The 16379-nt window shown below is 36.5% G+C and overlaps 1 protein-coding gene across 1 annotated transcript; it reads left to right on the plus strand.

Annotated features, from left to right (window-relative positions):
• The first annotated feature begins 1799 nt into the window (after positions 1 to 1799).
• LOC125229722 (ribonuclease H2 subunit A) lies at positions 1800 to 15149 on the plus strand. The gene is made up of 6 exons (XM_048134646.1): positions 1800 to 2069; positions 2158 to 2387; positions 2745 to 2888; positions 11793 to 11940; positions 12316 to 12399; positions 14569 to 15149. Exons 1-6 carry the CDS (start codon positions 1925 to 1927, stop codon positions 14751 to 14753), a joined length of 936 nt encoding a protein of 311 aa, XP_047990603.1. The 5' UTR covers positions 1800 to 1924; the 3' UTR covers positions 14754 to 15149.
• Positions 15150 to 16379: the final 1230 nt, after the last annotated feature.

The following is a 16379-nucleotide window of genomic DNA, read 5'->3' on the forward strand; positions in this document are numbered from 1 at the left end:
CCTATCACGATCAAAAGACCTCGCGATTCTGAATATGAATCGCGTAAAAAATACCCACGTTACAAAAAAATGAGGTGGACAGCTTTGAAATAAATGGCCCTTATACGTATTACAAAAATATATGTGATAATAATTTTCAGTCAAGTAATTTTCAAGCAATTTAAGAAAACAGGCAAAAAATTACCATTCCCTTATCTCCGAAACTACTCAGCGTAAAATTTTCAAAAATATACCCGAGCTAGCCTTTAATGTACAAATTACAGGAAAGCCTATTAGAAATATATAGTCAAGCCTAAATCGGATCGGACTTAAAAGAAAAATCTCAAATTACGAATTTCACTCACTGGGGCTGCAAGGAGTTAGCAAATCTTTTGAAAGTGTTGAGTGAGTTTGAATATTACATGTACCTACCTACATTCATTTTTGTTTCGTCTTTTTAGAAATTGTTCAAAATATCGATTATTTTCAAAAATGACTGAGCTTAAGCGCCTCCAGAAGGCGCTTAAGCTCTTCTTGTGATGTAAGGAACCCCTGCAACACGAGTCCAACTCACACTTGGCCGATTTTTAAGTGTTATGACTCGTCGATGATTCAGCCAACGTCAAGGTTTAGGAAGGCTGGGCGCACACGGAGGCGATAGTTGCACGGCGACATCTTTTGTCTCTGTCGTTACTATGTGCGTCCAAGACAGAGACAAAAAATGTCGCCGTGCAACTGTCGCCTCCGTGTGCGCCCAGGGGAAGGCACGCGTTTTTTGAAGACATTTGGCCGGTGAGCTCTACATTTATCAAATTTGGCGCCTTTTTTCAGTGCCATGATTAGGTTGACCATCTATAACCTTTGGGAAATCTTTGAGAATTAAAAATAACCGATTGCACTGATCTCATCGGAAGATCAGCGCTGGAAGTCACCAGCAACACGTTGAAATGAGGCCATTTCGTGGCACTTCATTTTATTTATTTATTTAATCTTTATTATTGGACAAAAGAAAAATCTTGCAGTACAAAAAGGCGGACTTAACGCTTTAAGGCATTCTCTACCAGTCAACCTCAAGGCTAAGCAAGTCTTCAGTCCTTTCTGTTTGTGTTGTAATGTGTAATTAATCTTGACTGTGTTCACGAATAGATTATATTCTAAGTACATATTCTATTCTGTTCTCTTTACACTGCACAAAGTAAGTTCTGACTGTAAAAGTTGATATAAAAATAGCTCAAAAAAATGTTTTTTTCTTTACGTTAGTGTAACAAAAAAAATTACACGTGATATGTTCGTAACCCCCCACTCCCCATGGTGATATTTGGTGATTTTTTCATGACCCCCCCCCCTTCCCCCCTTTTTCCCACTTTCCCACGGCACCAGTGTCAAGCCGTCGGGCCTTTTGCCATCCGATCGGCTGAGGCCTGCGGTTCCAGCGTCGAGGGGATATTAGCAGATATTAAGGCCCGACGGATGAAGCTAGGAACATACTACGCGGACGTCCGTCGTAAATCGACCGCGACCGCGACCGATCAGTGTACACGGAACAAAACATCCAGCGAGCCAGATTTCGATCGGACGTCCATGCGCTCAAGGCCACGTCCATTGCCCAGATTCCCGTCCGCGGTCGATTTACGACGGACGTCCGCGTAGTATGTTCCTAGCTTCATGTCGTTCAAGGCGTGGTGTCGTGTCACATCACTATCTAATTATTTTATTTAAGAGGTCCAAACTAAAAAATACGGGAATTCGAAGTAAGAATACTGGCAATTCAAATCGATATAAATGTCAATGTCAACTCTGTTAGTGTCAGTTTGGCATTGACATAGAAAAACAAAAAAAAAACAAGCGGGAAAATACTCTTTATCAATAAAATTAAATTAACCTAATTTCAATCAATAATAGCTTAAACAACACTCTATTGCCTTCGTATTCTTAAAGAGAAACTATGGAATCCTTAAAAGCACTACAGGAATTCATAAAAACTAAAGACAATTTTCGAAATTTTGTTAATTCTTCAGAGGTTCCTTCTGTTTGTAAAACCGAACCATGCATGCTTGGGGTGGATGAGGCAGGACGTGGCCCAGTACTCGGTAAGACGAAGAAGAATGCAAAATACCATACAATAGGTGTCCTCTGTAAATAAATAGCAGGTACACATAATAATTTAAACATTTTCAGGGCCCATGGTGTATGGTGTAGCTTATTGTCCTTTGAGCCAAATGAGCGTTCTGAAGGATCTAGGGTGCGCTGATTCTAAGGCGCTAACTGAAGAGAAACGAGATGATATATTTACGAAAATGCTTACTGAAGAGGACTCTTTAAATAATGTGGGCTGGGCTGCTGAAATTATATCTCCTAATTACATATCTAACTCAATGTATAGACGAGCAAAGCACTCACTAAATGAGGTACGTAATTATTCATTAAATCTTTTTCACCACTTGTACTTAAAAGACATTTTAAAGATCATTTTTTGGTAATAACAATATCATAGATACTTTATGCAGCACATTATGAATTAATGATTTTGAAAATTTTTAGAGTACCATTGTGTTTTTAAATTCTGATGTGTTTAAGTTCTGATTACTACTTTTCTTCACACATCATAACCATAATTTTGAAAGAGCATCCTCTCATACAGGCAGACATTGTACTATCACCTGCAAAAGCGCATGGCGAATTTATCAATCAATTCATTCATAATTTCTCCATGAACTTTTGCAGCTGATAGTACTTACCCTCTTATTGTAATTGAAATATTTCAGGTATCCATGAACTCGGCTATAGATCTAATCAAGAAAGTGGCAGAATCCGGAGCTAACATCACAGAGGTGTATGTGGACACCGTGGGACCTCCGGAAAAGTATCAAGCCAGACTCAGTGAGATCTTTCCCAACTATAAAATTACTGTATGTATTGTATATATTTTCTTTTTATGATTTAAGTTTGTAGTTAGCATAATACCTACATAAATTTTTAATTTTTCCAATGCAATCAATAATTGAATTGAATTTTGCTTTTCGGTGAAGGAAAACATCGTGAGGAAACCGGACTAATTACAATAAGGCCAAGTTACCGGGTTGGAAGTTCAGATGGCAGTTGCTTTCGTAAAACTACTAGTCCGTTGCTTCTGGAAAGTTATGTATGAAAATGTTGGCATAATTAATGGAAGATTTTTTTTGATTGGGATATGTACATTACAGGCCGAAGTTATTTTTCATCAACCCTCCCCATCCCTCCCCCCTCTGCGTCACCCCTCTTCCCCCCCCCTTAAATAGCCGAAAATGCGGTTTTTCGCGATTTCTGACAAAACCGTTGTAGATACAGAAAAAGCGTGTAGGAAAAAAGTAATCCTTGATAAATTTACTACAAATCGTTCATTGACACTTTGGTTCTAGCACTTATAGGTTTCGCGTGATCCATCACGAAAGTTGGTCCTTTACTGCAATTTTCTTTAGTGAATGTTAAGTTTTCTCCCAAATTGCTTACGAAATCTGTTTGATATTACTAAAATATTATAAACTGAAAATGAATTTCAGGGGGAAAAATCACTACCATGGGTGGGACTTGAATAGTCGGGTAGCGATAGCTTTTGAGGTTTCGATAATATTCACGTTGCTTCTTTTTTGCATATAGTTTTTAGACTATTGATCAAATATAAAAATAATATTTTGGGTCGTCCTAGGTACCTGCTTAGCTCGAAATTTAGGTATTTCTATTTTTAAGCAGTGTTCAGTCAAAGAAATATTCGAGAAGAAATTATTTGTATCTATATAAAAACAACGTGGTTGCCGATGTACATATGCATTTTGGGTCATTTTCATCCATGGGTTTAATGATATTTTAAAAATGTCTAATATTGGCCCTAAAACACCTAACAAAATATTAGAGTTGGTAAGTGAAGTCTTATACCATTCAGGACATTATTATATATATATTTTCTTAAAGTGTGTCACATTTTATCCATTGCTTATATATAAAAAAAATTTTTTTTTAATAAAAACCCTGTCAAAGCCTGAAAAAAATTTCATGTTAATAAGTTGACGTCTATATTATTATAAAATGATATCAAGTCATCATTTTTAATTTGGGTCACTTTCATCCATGGGTTTTCAATATTTGGCAGAATAAAACGCAACGCAATAGAGTAGTATTTTAAATTTTTGCGCTGTGTGGCGCGCAACCGATAGCCAAACAGGTTGGCGCATGCCGCTGGCGGGACGCCGCGCTGTGACACGAGGCGTAGGTACCTACTTCTCGTGCGCAGTCATACATAATTTAAGATTGCCAGAGGGTCGGGCTTTGGCGGGATTCTCCCGATTTTTTTGTAAGTCTTCCCAATTAAAACTTATACATAGTAGGTAACCTTAAGAACTTTATTACATTAGTAACGAAAACAGACCAATTATAAATGTCGAAAACACGTAAAGGTCTACTATCTAAAATAAACGAAGTAAACTAGCTAAACTATCGTAAATTTTTATTATGGTGCATTAGGGTAATTCCGAATGACAAAAATGCTCTGGTAATTCCGAAGAGGGAATCTTGATATGATGGAAATAATGCTGATTTTTATGTGACTTTTGTAATTAGACGACTTTCGGAATTACCCTAATGCACTATTATTTTACATTTCCCTACGAAATCCTCGAAACTCCAGAACCTTTTGTCCCGATATTGAAGTACCTAATTCGATCCGGCGCTCCTATTCATACACCGTGATTATATTATTGTAACTATTGATTTCAGTTTTTAGTTCCACAATACAGGGTGTAATTTTTATGACGGGAAATATTTATGGATGCAAATGGATACAAAACCCAAAAACAATAAATTGTAACTTGAATATTATTTCCTATATTTTCCTTAATTTTCATTTATAATGGACACGAAGCGCACGGCGGCATAATATATCTGTACACCTTATAAAACAAAGTCCCCCGCCGCGTGTGTCTGTGTGCGCGCGCGTGTGTGCAAACACAGGTGGTGAGACTGCGGTAGCCATTATTGTAATTATTCTCATTATATGGCATTAGTATCCTTTTTACAGATTTTCGACATTACCTCAATTGGTTTCGAATTTAACCCTACCTTAGAAAAATGGTAATCAAAATACGTATGTATTTTTTTTACTTACATTTATCTATCCATACTAATATTATAAATGCGAAAGTATGTCTGTTTGTTTCTCCGTCTTTCGCGGAAAAACGGAGCGACGAATTGACGTGATTTTTTAAAGTGGAGATAGTTGAAAGGATGGAGAGTGACATAGGCTACTTTTTGTCTCTTTCTAACGCGAGCGACGCCGCGTGCAAAAGCTAGTGTAATATAAAGCTGCAACACGACTGACATTTTTCAAAAAACAGCCAGAAGGAGGTTCCGCCGGTGGCAGTGTTTGGTGTGGCCGTATAGAGGTTTGTCCTGCAACCCTGTAAAAATCCGACCGTCGGTCTACCTGTTCCAGGTAAAAAAATTTTGGACGGCCTGACCAAACGGCGGGAAATAGCCAAGGGGTGTTCGACCAAATGTCATAGAGGACCCTGGGTTGTTTTTGACGCTGCCATTTTTTTTTTCAAAATGACCGTCTTATTTAGACGATTTTTCAAGTTTGTCGTAGAGCACTCTAATTTTGGTCGTAGAATCTCCAAGCAGCCTTGATTAGAATGAAATAGAAAAAAATTGAAAAGTGCGACAAATGTGAGAAAACTGGCTACTTTTGTTTTGTATGGCAACTTTTAAATCGTAAGAGATAGCCGGGGGTGCTCGACCAAATGTCATACAGATCTAGGAGTAGAAAAAAGTTGTATTAAAAAAAATTCAAAATGGCCGACTTTTTTTTAAATTTCAAAATGGTCCTAGTGCGCTGAGATTTGGCACACGAGTGGACGGCCGACGGATTAGTATTCAAAAAGAATATTATTGAAAAATTTCAAATGGCGGCCTTTGTGGGCAAATTGAAATTTGTATGGAAGATTTTTTTTAATAACCATATCTCCGTAACGGTAGGAAAAAGGTCAAAAAAGCTTGAACTACACAATTTCAAAATGACCGACTTTGATTTTGGGAAATTTGACTTTGTCCCCTCTCGCCGCCGTTTTTGACTTTTCCAAAAAAAAATTCTCATTCCTATTTTTGGCCCCCGTTTTTACCACGTGCCAAATTTTACCGCGCTCGGACCGAAGATAAAAAAAATAATTCAAAGTCGGCCATTTTGAAATTTTGTAAATGCCATTCGATGGACCTAAGATAACTGTACAACATTAATTCAAGCACTTTAACCTTTTTCCTACCGTTACGGAGCTATGGCGATTAAAAAAAACCTCCATACAAATTTCAATTGGCGTTCAAAGGCAGCCATTTTGAATTTTTAGAAATTTTCTTTTTGTATACTAATCTTGGGGCGGCTATCCACCCGTGTTGCGACGTACAGACTTGCAATTTTGAGTTTTAAGTATGTTATTATAGCTTACTAAACGACGAAAATTTCTGCGTTCCGGTCTTATCCAGAGGTTCTCAAATAGGGGCCTGAAAATGCGGCGAAATGGTTCCAAGTAAAGGATGGTACGGCAGTGTTGGCTTCGTGCTCGACTTGGCGGGGGTACTGCCGTGCCCCCAGATTAAATTATAAGATAGTTAAGTTTAATGAAAAGGTTTATCTATTTGTATTCTTTTGCAGCAGCGTCTCAGCGAATCACAATGAGTTTTCTTGCCTTCGGCCGACCAATCGTATTAGTCTCTCGTATCTAAGTAATATTTAACGAGAGCTGTGATAGGCCTGTTTAAAATTATGGATATATATTAAAATCATAGTTCAGAACGATGGTTTTTGCCATACCTTTAACAGGCTTTAACACTGGCGTGTTTATTTTTGATAGGGGATGATTTTATTATTTCATAGTATAATTCCTCAATAAGGAAATGATGTATCTATTATTTTCGAGATACCTACAGTATCAACCATTTCAAAAGCTTTAACTGTTGTTTTGTGAAAACTTTTTATATAGTACTTTGGAGACTAGTTTCGAAGTCGTGACAGTTTTCAGACGTCCGTGACTGGCATCGCCTCGGCCATTTTGTACAACCGCGTTAAGAGCAAACGTCACCCAGCGTAAAAATCAACAAAACAAATCATGCAGTGATATCATAAAGAGATACCCAAAAACACTGGCTACGCTAACAGGACTCAGGGTTCAGCATGAGCTAAAGCTTAGGTACTACTTTCCCAAGCGCTTATCATGATGAGTCGTACCAAAACAGCGTGTCTTTATATAATCTCTATATTGTACCAAACCTGAGTTCTACTAGGTACAGCCGAGCCAGTGTCAGCTCAGTGTCAGCACTGTCAGCTCTATCTTGGATACTGCTCACCCACGAACTCACCGTGACGATTTCTTTAATTACGATGATAATTTGTTTGTTATTTTTCGAAATACATTAACTTTAATGACAATTGGCGTTCATTAATTTTTAATGGTTAATGACAATTAACCTTTTGACTGTGTAATTTTTGTTAATTACCGTTCGGCCAATACTCCTAGGCATTTCTTGCAGCCAATCAATAAATAATATCCTAAAACATCTGGACGATAGCTCGGTTCTATTTTATTATATCACGTCTTTAGAAAAAAAAACTTATAAATACAAGAACAAAAAAAAAACAAAACAAAAAATTAAAACTTAATTTCTGGCCGGGATTCGAAACCCTGACACCTGCAATCTGTCTGCGAACATTAGACCGACCTCGTACGACTGAGCTAAGCGCAGCCGATGTGCGCGGGGCGAAATTAACGACCACATTTAACGTTTACTAACGCGAAAGAAAAACTCATTAAAACTCCATAATTCGCCGTTTTCCGGGACCTAAGGCTACGCTAGATCGATTTTCCAACCCCGAGAACCCCTACATAACAAATTTCAGCGAAGCTAATCTTCGGGTGGCCGTCCACCCGTGTGACAAATCTCAGCGCGCTAGGACCATTTTGAAATTTTTCAAAAAAAAAATCAGCCATATTGATTTTTTTAATGAAACTTTTTTCTACTTAAAACCCTGTATGACATTTGGTCGAGCAGCCCCGGCTATCTCTTACCGTTTAAAAGTTGCCATACAAAACAAAAGTGGCCAGTTTTCTCACATTTGTAGTATTTTTCAATTTCTTTTATTTCATTCCAATCAAAGCCTCTTGGAGATTCTACAACAAAAATTTGAGCACTCTACGACAAACTTGAAAAATCTTCAAAAAAAGTCGGCCATTTTGAAAAAAAAAATGGCGGCGTCAAAAACTGCCCAGGGTCCTCTATGACATTTTGGTCGAGCACCCCCCGGCTATCTCCTGCCGTTTGGCCAGACCGTTCAACATTTTTTTACCCGAAACCGGTAGATCGGTCGGATTTTTCCGGGGTCGCAAGATCAACCTCTATACTACCACAGCCACACCAAATACTGCCACCTGCAAAATCTCCTGGCTATTTTTGGAAAAATGTCAGTCGGGTTGCAGCTTTATATTATATAGAAAAATAGAATAGAATATAGAATTGATAAATAAATGAATAATATTCATTTAATATTCATTTATTTATCAATTCTATATTCTATTGTATATTATACAAGAATTGCTCATTTAAAAGTATATGATATTCTTAAAGAAAATATATAAGTTATATTTAATTAAGTTATTTTATTTCATCTTTGTTTAAACGACAGGTAGGATAGGATAAGATTGGCTTAATAGTAATTTGAGGAAAGATTTCGTTTAATTTTTATCTAAAAAACCGGCCAAGAGCGTGTCGGGCCACGCTGTGTAGGGTTCCGTAGTTTTTCGTATTTTTCTCAAAAACTACTGAACCTATCAAGTTCAAAACAATTTTCCTAGAAAGTCTTTATAAAATTTTTTTTTCATATTTTTTAAACATATGGTTCAAAAGTTAGAGGGGGGGGAGTCGCACTTTTTTTTCCTTTAGGAGCGATTATTTCCGAAAATATTAATATTATCAAAAAACGATCTTAGTAAACCCTTATTCATTTTTAAATACCTATCCAACAATATATCACACGTTGGGGTTGGAATGAAAAAAATATCAGCCCCCACTTTACATGTAGGGGGGGGGGGGTACCCTAACAAATCATTTTTTTCCATTTTTTATTTTTGCACTTTGTTGGCGTGATTGATATACATATTGGTACCAAATTTCAGCTTTCTAGTGCTTACGGTTACTGAGATTATCCGCGGACGGACGGACGGACGGACGGACGGACGGACAGACAGACATGGCGAAACTATAAGGGTTCCTAGTTGACTACGGAACCCTAAAAACACTACGTGACGTCACGCGAGGCAAGTCCATTGGGCGTTTAGTGTTTTGTATTCGATATCAGTTATATGACTTCACCACGTTAAATATTGCCGGTTATAAAAAGTACATCCTGTATTTTGCTTTATAATCCTGTATTTTCTACATATAAATTCCTCACCATTTTACGATATAATATGATCTCGTACCAACGTCGATCCCCACATGTACTTCAAAATAAAATATGAATAATCGGCGGCGCGTGTGTTAGCTCATTGAATTATATATATTTTATGTATGTGGATTCATATTGAAAGATAAGCGCTCAGCTACCTGCATAGTGAGTGACACGCTTAAATATAAGTCTAAAGTACTTAGATGATAAATCGCATTATTTTATTTGGCAGTAGTAGTAGTAGATTCCACGATGTATACTAAATTTATTATTTATAAATTAAATTATTTACTGACGCATGTGGAAAATAGGTATATTAAGTTAAAATTGTTACTCTAGTAGTCTTATCAAATACAACCCTTTCAGGCTTAGCATTAAATAGCGTGATGCGCACAGTTGAAATAAATTTTGGCGTTTTGTACACAACGTGCGGTTATTCGAATGTCGAGAGAGGTCATTGCCCTTCCCCGCTGCCGCGCCACGGTCGCGCGGTCGGTATCATAATACCTACACTACCCGCGTCACTGCGCTCGCTTGACTTGATCGAACGCAAATATTAATACCGTATTATTTTTCGAAGCATTCTATTAAACTTACCCAAATTCACGTATCTTATTTATCTTGTCTTTTTAGTTAATAAGATAAGAACTCTAGTAACTTTAATATTTTTTTGGAATGGTAAAAACCTATTTTTGCTAAATTGTCGCAAATTTTATCAAGCACTGGAGTAGGAAAACACAATTTCAGTTTATTGATATATTTAAAGGAGGCAATGCGACGTTTCTTATTTTTTTTAACATGAATATTTTTTTGTGTCTGTTTCGCTAGGTATGACAAATTGTCATATAGCACTCGAGTAAATTGACCCAAACTACGTATACACGCTAAAAATATCATTCTAAATGCAATACAGTTACATTTTTTCTCTCGAATATTTTTTTTACCACATTAGGTCAAATTAAAAATTATAACCACAAATTACCAAATTACTAAAAAAGCACCCTAGGAATGTGACCCAAAACGAAATGTTAAATTTATATGTTATCAATGTATTTATAAACGAAAACAAAATCGACTTTAATATTTTTTTAACTTAGGGCCCAAAATATAGCCAGCGCCGCAGGACTAGAACTCACGGCTACTGGATTGATACTCCAGGGCTCTACCAACAGCTACCAAAAGCTCATCCCCAGTCATAGATACACTATATAGATCAATGGTACTCCTAGCGACTACTACCGTGAAAATATTACGTCTTAAATAGTTACTGGAATTCCAAGACATATTGGAAATAATAAATAATAAATAAATAATAAATAAATATTGGGGGACACCTTACACAGATCAACTTAGCCCCAAACTAAGCAAAGCTTGTACTATGGGTGCTAAGCGACGATATACATACTTCAATAGATAAATACATACGTATATACATAGAAAACATCCATGACTCAGGAACAAATATCTGTGCTCATCACACAAATAAATGCCCTTACCGGGATTCGAACCTGGGACCGCGGCTCAGCAGGCAGGGTCACTACCGACTGAGCCAGACCGGTCGTCCAATTCCACCCATGGTAGTGATTTTTCCCCTTTAATTTTATTTTAGTCATGAGTTACAATATTTTAGTTATATCAAACAAATTTCGACGATTTCGTATGCATTTTGGGCGAAAACTTAACATTCACTAAAGAAGATTGCAGCAAAGGACCAACTTTCGTGACGGATCACGCGTAAACTATAAGTGCTAGAACCAAAGTGTTAATGAATGATTTGTAGTAAATTTATTAAGGATTACTTCGTTCCTACGCGCTTTTTCTGTATCTTCAACAGTTTTGTCAGAAATCGAGAAAAACCGCATTTTCGGCACTTTAAGGGAGGATAGAGGGGTGACGCAGAGGAGGGAGGAGTGGGGAGGATTGATGAAAAATAACTTCGGTCTATAACGTACATATTTCAATTTAAAAAAACCTTCCATTAATTATGCCGTAATTTTAGCTAATTTCCCCCTGCTATACAGCCTTCGCCAAATCTTGGGATTAGTTGTCAAAGCGGACCCCAGGCTCCCATGAGCCGTGGCAAATGCTGGGATAACGCAAGAAGGATGATGAATTGAATTTCATATAAACTGGAGATGTTAATTCATTAATTCATTATCATACATTTCTAATATGTGGGAGAATTTATATTATGATAATATCTTTTAGTAGAAAAATAATTAAAGCAATTTGGTTTTAGATCTCTTTTCCACTTGTGTTTGGACATTTCTTGTGTGTTACAAATGCTATTTAAATTTTTCCTTTATTGCAATTGATACAACCTTAACAAAAAAACTTGATATAATTCCAGGTGGCAAAAAAGGCTGACTCTATCTATCCCATAGTATCAGCGGCCAGTATTGTAGCCAAGGTGACGAGGGACCATGCTCTGAAGGTCTGGCAGTTTAAAGAAGGCCTAGAACTGACGCATGCTGAATTTGGCAGCGGATACCCTGGAGGCAAGTACATTCAGTAAAAATTATCAACAAGTAAGATTAAAACTATTTCTGTATTACTTCATTAATAGAAAGCGTCGGGGTAGGGGGTTTTTTCAAAATTTTAATTTGTGGTTAGGTTATTATTAACTTTATCTACAATTCTACAGCCAGGTTGCTTGGCCTGTTTGAGTTAGTCAAGTGATAAGTTGGTCTTTTTATGAATGTAGATAAAAAACAAATTACTTCGGCCGCTGCCGTTCCGTTGTGACCCGACCCCAAAGCTTGTCAGAATCATTGTCACAAGTAGTTAAGTCTGGATGACTGACAGTCTAATAACGTATTAAAAATATGATTTGCCTGTCCTGTGCACTTAACATCAACATCTTCAATTTACAGATCCCCTTACAAAGAAGTTTATCAGAGAGCAGATTGACTATGTGTTCGGGTACCCAATGCTTGTCCGCTTCAGTTGGTCTACAGGTAAATTAAATTAAAATTATAAATTATAAATATTATAGGACATTCTTACACAGATTGACTGAGGCCCACGGTAAGCTCAAGAAGGCTTGTGTTGTGGGTACTCAGACAACGATATATATAATATATATAAATACTTATATATAAATATAGAAAACATCCATGACTCAGGAACAAATATCTGTGCCCATCACACAAATTAATGCCCTTACCGGGATTCGAACCCGGGACCGCGGCGTAGGAGGCAGGGTCACTACCGACTGCGCCAGACCGGTCGTCAGACATGTAACATAAAACATGACATATAATTATAATCACGAGAACTATAACTCTCATCAATTCACATAATATCATCCATACTAATATTATAAATGGGAAAGTGTGTGTGTCTGTTTGTTTGTCCGTCTTTCACGGCAAAACGGAGCGATGAATTGACGTGATTTTTTAAGTGAAGATAGTTGAAGGGATGGAGAGTGACATAGGCTACTTTTATCTCTTTCTAACGCGAGCGAAGCTGCGGGCAAAAGCTAGTATATTATAAATGGGAAAGTGTGTCTGTCTGTTTGTTTGTCCGTCTTTTACGTCAAAACGGAGCGACGAATTGACGTGATTTTTTTAGGTGGAGATAGTTGAAGGGATGGAGAGTGACATAGGTTACTTTTTGTCTCTTTCTAACGCGAGCGAAGCCGTGGGCAAAAGCTAGTAATACTATAAATTGAGATAATTGTAAGAGGAACTGTGTTGCTCTGTCTGTTGTCTGTTGAAATTACTTTTTCAGTACAGATGGTGTTTTTTTTACGCACTAGTGCGAGAAGTGATTCATTATATGCCAGGTCGAAACTTGGGAGGGCCATCTGTACTGAAAAACGTCGTACGATACACGTGCGAAAAGGAAATTCGTAACTCGTGTCGATTTAAAACACTCCCTTCGGTCGTGTTTTAATTTATCGCCACTCGTTTCGAACTTCCTTTTTTACGCACTTGTATCGTAATGTAAATACTATTATATCATTGTCCAACAACAAAGTTGTCTTAACGGACAACATGTAAAATATCTGATTCAGTGTTATTTTTTAACGGTATAAGGATTTTTAAGATTTGTATTCTTCAATATCATACTCCGTATATTATATGGGAATAATTAAGATTTAGATAATGCTGTAAAGAGAAATGAAAGTTTAAAATCAAATAGATATACGTATCATTCTGCTTTAATATGCGTTTGGACTAAATATTTTTATAAGGTACAGCGGGGCAAATCCCGACTGGGGGGCAAATGTAACTGATTCATTTTCTCCATGTTTTACAATGTTTTCATTATTAAATAGAGTGTCCACCGGTTATATATGGTAGGTGTGTTTAGTGGATACATGTAGAGCTCAACACCATAGTGTAATAATGGAAAAATTGGATCAGTTACAATTACCCCCCAGTCGAGATTTGCCCCACTGTACCTTAAGAGGATACGGTAGCGAAAATGCTAAAATGGAAAGTAGCCCCCCTTTCAACTTGGGAATTTTAGTTAAATATACAAGTGTTATTAACTAGATTTATCGAAAAAAAATTGTCCATTAAGAACAACTCAGTCAAAAGATATTTCAAAAAAATCTTTAAAATCGAGGTTCCGCTCTCGACTCTTTCCTCCTTCAAAACTTAATCAATCGGAACGAAATTTGAGAATCTGAATAACAATGAAATAATCTATGTCGGACCGTTTAGCTTTTTTGGTTAATTGTTACCAATCTTGAGTATCACACCTTTTTTTGCGCCACAATGAAAAAGGCCGTTTTTGGAAATTTTTGATTGGCTCTAGAGTCTTTAAAAAGCAGAATATCATAAAAATCAAAACGGTCCGACACAGATAAAAATAATAACAATCTGTGTTGAAAAAATCATTGCTCTATCTTCAAAAACCAGGGAGGAAATAGTCGAGAGCGTTTGTATGGAGAAATTACCCCTACCGTATCGTCTTAACTCAATTACGCCTACTATCTAAGAATTCTAAGACATTATTCCAGTTAAATTTACCACAATTTTATCTCGCCAGTATTATATCGCGGGAAATTCAGGAGAGCACATGTGATTGCGTACCCGACAAATCCAGACTGGTTTTGTTGAAGTACTCTCATATTTCAATACACTACAAGTAACATGAAATGTTTTGGTCCTCAGCTGAACTGATGCTACAAGAGAAAGCCGCTACCTGTACATTCGAAGAAATCGATGACGAACTTCCCAAGAAAAAAGTGAAATCAATCAGTTCCTTCTTCTCCAAACCTGAGGACGGAGAGAGAAAACGGAAGAGGCATAAGTTCTTTGAGGAGAGGTATTTGTCTATGGATAATGCATTTCAATAATAGTTTAGTGAAGTAAAGTAGTTGTATACTTATTTTTAGAATCATTTTCACTGTATAATAAACTTAATTTTATTAAAGATCAGATTTTGATTTTTTCTTCAGATTTCAGATTCCAGTTAGATTTTGTTTTATTTTAAATCATATTTTAAGAAAACCAAGCAGCAACATATTAATTACCGTTACATACTTACAATATGTAGTTTAAAGTAAAAAATAACAAGTTTGTAACCAGTAGGTAGATAATAGATATACTATTCATAATAATTAATAGCTCATACCTATTTTAAATTTCACGGTTGTTGCTCATTTTATCCAGAGATTATATGACACGTCACCATGGTGTTTCGGGTGTCCATAGGCGGCAGTGATCGCTTACCATCAGGCGACCTGTCTGTTCGATTGCCTCCTATCGCGTTAAAAATACATTTAAATTTAATTTTACGTAATTATCTCCCACTGTAGTCAATTATAAAAATACAATAAAATATACTTAATAGTATCTGAGTATTAAGGTACCTATTTAGTATATAAGGGCATTTTCAAAAATTGGGACCCAAAATTAGTGAAAGTTGTTAACAAAAATTAACTCGATGTCAGTTTTGTGACGACAATTAAGCATGAAAATTCAATAAAAATATTTCTTTTGTGTTAATTACATAAACTATAAGCAATAATCTACATTTAGAACATGAAAAAAGTTGGTTTTTAGACAAATTTTATTCTTAATTGTCGTCACAAAACTGACATTGAGTTAATTTTTGTTAACAACTGTCACTAATTTTGGGTCCCATTTTCTGAAAATGCCCTTAGATAAATGATGAATACCTAAATCCTATAGTGTAAAGCCTTAGGAAGTAGATAATTGTATAAATAATCAATACTGTACTTGTAATGTCACCTCAGGGCCCGGATGTTAATTTTACTTTGCAAGTGAAAACTTTTGTTATTTATTGCATCGGCGATCAGTAGAAATCGGCGTCCATTTAAATACATTTGATGTAAGTAACCGTCCTTTCTTTACCCGCCTACGCCAAACAATGTAGCGAAGAATTGATATGGGTATTGGAGGGGTGCCAATTTTGCACTTATGAATCTGCACGCAAGATATTTATAACTGACAATAATACATCGTTTTTGTTAGGTATACATGGTGCAGTTAACTAAATGGAATGGTCTCTCTATGAACAGTTTTTAGGGTTCTGTACCAAAACAGACAGAAATGGAACCCTTATGAAGCGACTGTCTGTACGTTCGTACGTCTGTCACAAACCCAATTAGCTCGAGGAAGTACTACTTATTTGACAAGACGTTACCGATATCTCCTTACTAAATAGATAGGTACAAGTAATTAGAACATAGTTTCATGATGTCACAAAATTAAATGGTCGATTACTTACACAGCTATTTATAATAATGTGCGCGTAAAAATAAATGACACTAGCTCTGGGAATCAGGTCAATTTAGATATAATTACGCACTTCGTTGAACAAGATACTTCTAGGTGCCTGAACTTATATTTATGACCCAGTTTTGCTCTGCACTCGTTGTTTTGAAGGTCGCGATGAAGATCTTGATAGAAAGGATTGGATTTTTGCCAATATTTCATTAGATTAAGATAGGTATCTC

Source organism: Leguminivora glycinivorella, chromosome 9, assembly GCF_023078275.1.
Source record: "Leguminivora glycinivorella isolate SPB_JAAS2020 chromosome 9, LegGlyc_1.1, whole genome shotgun sequence".
Lineage (NCBI taxonomy): Eukaryota > Metazoa > Arthropoda > Insecta > Lepidoptera > Tortricidae > Leguminivora > Leguminivora glycinivorella.